This window comes from Nematolebias whitei, chromosome 19, assembly GCF_014905685.2.
Source record: "Nematolebias whitei isolate Nwh7 chromosome 19, NemWhi1, whole genome shotgun sequence".
NCBI lineage: Eukaryota > Metazoa > Chordata > Actinopteri > Cyprinodontiformes > Rivulidae > Nematolebias > Nematolebias whitei.
Genome location: NC_056516.1, coordinates 39,992,814 through 39,997,799, shown reverse-complemented (window position 1 = coordinate 39,997,799; position 4,986 = coordinate 39,992,814). Strand labels below are relative to the sequence as shown.

The 4,986-nt window shown below is 51.6% G+C and overlaps 1 protein-coding gene across 1 annotated transcript in view; it reads right to left on the bottom strand.

The window, feature by feature from the left end:
• ncdn (neurochondrin) overlaps positions 1 to 4,249 on the bottom strand; it is a 6,111-nt gene extending 1,862 nt beyond the window's left edge. The window contains exons 1-7 of the mRNA XM_037693698.1: positions 4,213 to 4,249; positions 3,943 to 4,114; positions 2,894 to 3,872; positions 2,585 to 2,751; positions 2,277 to 2,515; positions 1,986 to 2,201; positions 1,764 to 1,906 (exon numbers count right to left, since the gene is read on the bottom strand). Coding sequence (XP_037549626.1) covers positions 1,764 to 1,906; positions 1,986 to 2,201; positions 2,277 to 2,515; positions 2,585 to 2,751; positions 2,894 to 3,872; positions 3,943 to 4,110 — 1,912 coding nt within the window. The 5' untranslated portion in view covers positions 4,111 to 4,114; positions 4,213 to 4,249. The remainder of the gene's footprint in view (positions 1 to 1,763; positions 1,907 to 1,985; positions 2,202 to 2,276; positions 2,516 to 2,584; positions 2,752 to 2,893; positions 3,873 to 3,942; positions 4,115 to 4,212) is intronic.
• Positions 4,250 to 4,986: the final 737 nt, after the last annotated feature.

The window sequence follows — 4,986 nt, the reverse complement described above, 5'->3', positions numbered from 1 at the left end:
TAGGGGTGTAACGGTAAGCTAAAATGACATTTCGGTTCGGTTCAGTTTCAAGGAGGGTTCGGTTAATTTTCGGTACAAAAAAGGCCAAAATAAAGATTTACAAAATGTTTATTTAGAAAATATGCCAAGTGAACAAGTTCAGTCTTTACAGACAGAGGTGATCTGGTGGATGAAGAAGACTCAGCTGCTGTCATCCTCAGACTGCAAACAACACAGAGATTTTAAAAAAAGTGTTACTAAGATTATAAGTTTAAAGTAAATTAAATTACAATAATACAATAACAATACCTCTTCTTACACGCTCATCATATGAGGTGGGTGAACATTCTCTCTCCCTCATCATCATCGATGTGGCAGGACTTTAATCTGGTCCAGGGCTTGATGACGATCAGTTTTATGTTTTTCATAAAGTGCTGCTACAACTTTTTGGCTGAAGTGTTGACGTGATGTCGTAGCGGGGCTCAAGAACTTTAAAGGCGGCGCATCAACAACATTCAGACGTAGATCCAGAGCTTTAAAAACTCCTACAGCTTGTTGTTGCTCTGGACCGACCTGAATGACCTGATGAAGGTTGTTTAAAGGCTGCTGCTATCTTTACAACAAACTACGTTCACGTTCGGATGATGTCGTTTCAGGAACGTTAACGAGTTCCACGTGTTGCTGCTGCAGATCCAATCTCCGTGAAACAACGTCTTTTAACTAGAAAGACATAATGTTCCCAACAGGAGACCACAACGACATGCTAGGCTGCTAACGCCGCACGTGCTGCAAGATAAAAGCACCGTGCTGAAACACGCTTAGGAACTTTAGTTCCGCGGTGCATAATCTGTCGTGAATAAAATTTAATGAGTGAAAAAAAACCTGAAACGGTTCAATTCACCCACGTGTACCGTTACACCACTAGCTAGCAGGTTAGAGGCGTCTCCCCATCCTCGTCCACAAAAATCCTCAAGAGATGAGCGCCCTGCCGAGTGACCTCGAGAAGAAACACTGCACAAGTTGTTGTAGGTAACCATCTAAATGTGTGTGTGTGTGTGTGGGTGTGTGTGTGTGTGTGGGGGGGGGGGGGGGCCCCAAATGAATTTTTTCTAAATGTGGGGGGGGGATACGTCTCCTTCATAGATGAGACATCTGTTGAGTGAAGGGAGAATAAAACTGATGAAATGAGCTCGAACCTACGGAGCTGCAGGACCTGACTGACCCCGACATAAACAGTCTAGTCGGGTGGTGATGAAGGCCTGGACTATTGTCTCCATGTCAGGTCAGGTCAGGTCAGGTCAGGTCAGGTCAGGTCTGGTCAGATCAGGTCTGGTCCGGTCAGGTCAGGTCAGGTCTGGTCAGATCAGGTCAGGTCTGGTCAGGTCTGGTCAGGTCAGGTCAGGTCAGGTCAGGTCTGGTCAGGTCTGGTCAGATCAGGTCTGGTCCGGTCTGGTCAGATCAGGTCAGGTCTGGTCAGGTCAGGTCAGGTCAGGTCTGGTCAGATCAGGTCAGATCAGGTCTGGTCTGGTCAGGTCAGATCAGGTCTGGTCTGGTCAGATCAGGTCTGGTCTGGTCAGATCAGGCCAGGTCAGATCTGGTCAGATCAGGTCTGGTCAGGTCAGATCAGGTCTGGTCAGGTCTGCACTGACTTCAGGTCAGCTATGTGTTTTAACAGGAAGCAGCTCTCCTGCAGGTCAGAGTTCTTGGTTTATTAAACTTGAATCATCTCCAGACTCATGACAGACTGCAGAAGATACGGGGCCACGGTCTACAGGAGGGCTGACCTGGAGGAGGACACCTCAGTCTGTCAATCATCAGCCCCAAAGTGACGTAATTCGCTGCCAGGACCAGGAGGCGTGGCTTATTCACCAAAACAGGAAGTGCTTCACTCAGATGGGCCTCCAGGGTTCTGAAACACGAGTCCTTCCTGCAAAGAGACAGAAAGAGTGACGCCTGACTGACGTCAGAATCGGAGCAGAACAGTACCTGGACCCGTCAGCACCGACCTGACTCTCTCTGGCTCTGTGATGGTGAAGTTGAGGAGGGCGGAGCATGCAGTCTCCATGCTGGGGTCTCTGGTGGATGCAGTGTGGCTCCGCCCCTTCACAGAGGTCCAAGTCTGCAGCAGGAAGTCCACCAGCAGTGCCGGAGAGTCCTGGGTGAGCAGAACTTTTCTGGGTCCTTCTTCAGCTGACAGGTGACACAGAGCTGGGAGGAGATACCTGCAGAGGGGGCGGAACTTGCTGTTACACCTGCCCTGAAACCTCCCGTTCTCGCTCAGGTGTTTCTGTCTTTACCTGAGAGCTTCTTGGCCCGTCCAGGCCCCGCCCTCTTCGCTGACGGTCATTTTGGCCATCCAATTAGAAAGATCTGGCTCAGAGCTCCTGGCGTGGAGGTGGCGTCGTGCGTAGCCAATCAGGAAGGGCAGCAGTCCGGTCACTTCCTGCTTCAGACAGGAAGTCTCCTCAGCCAGCCACGAGCAGATAGAGCGAAAAGTGGCAAACACAAACGGGTCGTCATGACGACTGGGATCCACCTGAGGAAACAGGAAGTGATGTGAGACACACCTCGAGTCAGAGATAAACCGTCTTCGTCATCATCTCACCTGCTGCAGGTAGAACACGACGGCAGAGAAGGCCTCCTCCAGAACTCGGAGAACCTGCCGGCTCTGCTGCAGACTGAGGGCCGCCTGGGGGGAGGCGGAGGAAGGAGGCGCGGCGCCTCCCTCGGTACAGGCCTGCTCCACGGCGGCCTCCATGATCCGGTAACATCCTGCGAGGAGCAGAACTCGGGTTTAACGTGACGAAGCTGCAGGCTCGGTTCAGACGCTCCAGCCGATCGGATCTTCGTGTTCTGGTAAATAAATGTTCTTTCCTGTAATCGAAGCGTTTGGATCAGAACCTGCAGAACCTACCTGTGAGTGTTTGCTGCAGCTCCAGGCTAAGATCTGTCCCAGGCGGTTCTTCCAAACCCATCCTGACCTCCACACAGGCCCGGTTCACAAGCAGGCAGCAGAACTTTGGTGGTCCCACCGGCTCCCACCCGTACAGGTCCAACAAGCAGGCGCTGAGAACCAGAACCGGCCCGATCTGCCGTGGCGTTAACTTGGCCTGCAGCAGAGGCCTCAGTGCCGCCCACACCTGGCTCACGGACCTCCTCAGTTCTTGGCTCTTGGGCACCACCCCTGCTGTGGGCAGGAACCGGACAAGCTGTGCGCACATCCCCAGTCGGGTCAGGTCCGAGGCCCGGCAGAAGTCCCTGGACAGTCTGAGCAGCAGAGCCAGGAGTTCTTCAGGGTGTTTGCTCCAGGCTTTCTCTTTGGTTCTGTCAGAGAGGAGGGCCCCCAGCAGGGCCAGCCCCCTCTGGTAGCTGAGGGTCTGGTTCTGGTCCACTGCCGAGCACAGTGCAGGGACAGCCCCCCTGCTCAGGAGCTGACCCGGGCCTCTGGGTAAGCCACACACAGCCATCAGAACCTGGTAGCAGTCTGTAGCCACGGCTTCATCCAGTTTGGAGGATTTCTGAGCAGCTGCTGATCCGTTTGGATCAGAACCATGGTCACCTGCTGACCTGCTGCTCTCCTGGACTCTGGTGGACTGGTCTTTAGTTTCTGGACTACAGCCAGCGTGGTTCTGCACCGGCCCGTTTGACACCATGTCTAGCAGGAGTGGGACGGTGCTGAGGACCTGGGTCCGGGAGACCAAGTCCGGGTCGGTGCACAGGGCGGCCAGCAGGGCCGTGCCCAGAGAGACCAGGTCCTGGGGGGGCAACCCTGAGCTCTCGCCACCCCGGGCCGCCGTCACCAGGAGCCGGGCCGGGAGGTCCAAACCCACGGAGTCCAAGACTCGCTGCAGCGCGGGTCTGCCGAGCCGGTTCGCCGGGCAGAGGCGGGTTATCTGAGGAGACAGAACCGAACCGGTGCTTCTAAAATCTTTAGCAGAAGCAGATGTGCTGCTGATCACTCACCAGCAGCAGAGCAGCTAGCGTCTCACTGTCGTTCGTCGCGTGTCTGAGCGCGTGCAGACACCTGTCCAACACCTGCCTCTGAGCTCCAGGCCCGGCTCCTCCTGCCTGCTCCTCTTCAGGACTCCTGCTGCTCCGCTCAGGAGGAGCCGGGTCACCATCCGCCATCATAACCCTGGAAACCGGGGCAAACCGAACCGGAACCGCTCTCAGGTCGGTTCACTAAGACTTAAAGACTAAACAAAAACCTCAGGCGGTTTTAATCAAACTTACTGTGACGACAGAGTTGACACGCGCCGCAACAGCTCCCGGAAGTAAACATGAACACAACCCGTCCGCAGCCAATTGGAACCGTCAAACAACGTGAGCCAACCAATCAGAGCAGGGATTGTTGGACGGTGGCGTCGCCATTTTAACCCTCTAGTGACGTACTTCTTTTAAAATTAAGCGTTATAGTTACGGTATTTTAATTATTATATAAACTATAGATTTAAAAATAAAACGACCCTGTTGGAAAAACCGTTACAGTTGAACTCGTTAGCCTGTTCTGTATGGAACACCGAAATGATCAAAAAGAAATAAATAAAGTAATCCTCTTTGATCTGAAGTGACCTGAGCTGATCAAAAAGAAATAAATGAAGTAATCCTCTTTGATCTGAAGTGACCTGAGCGGATCAAAAATAAATAAATAAAGTAATCCTCTTTGATCTGAAGTGACCTGAGCTGATCAAAAAGAAATAAATGAAGTAATCCTCTTTGATCTGAAGTGACCTGAGCTGATCAAAAAGAAATAAATAAAGTAATCCTCTTTGATCTGAAGTGACCTGAGCGGATCAAAAATAAATAAATGAAGTAATCCTCTTTGATCTGAAGTGACCTGAGCTGATCAAAAAGAAATAAATGAAGTAATCCTCTTTGATCTGAAGTGACCTGAGCTGATCAAAAATAAATAAATAAAGTAATCCTCTTTGATCTGAAGTGACCTGAGCGGATCAAAAATAAATAAATGAAGTAATCCTCTTTGATCTGAAGTGACCTGAGCTGATC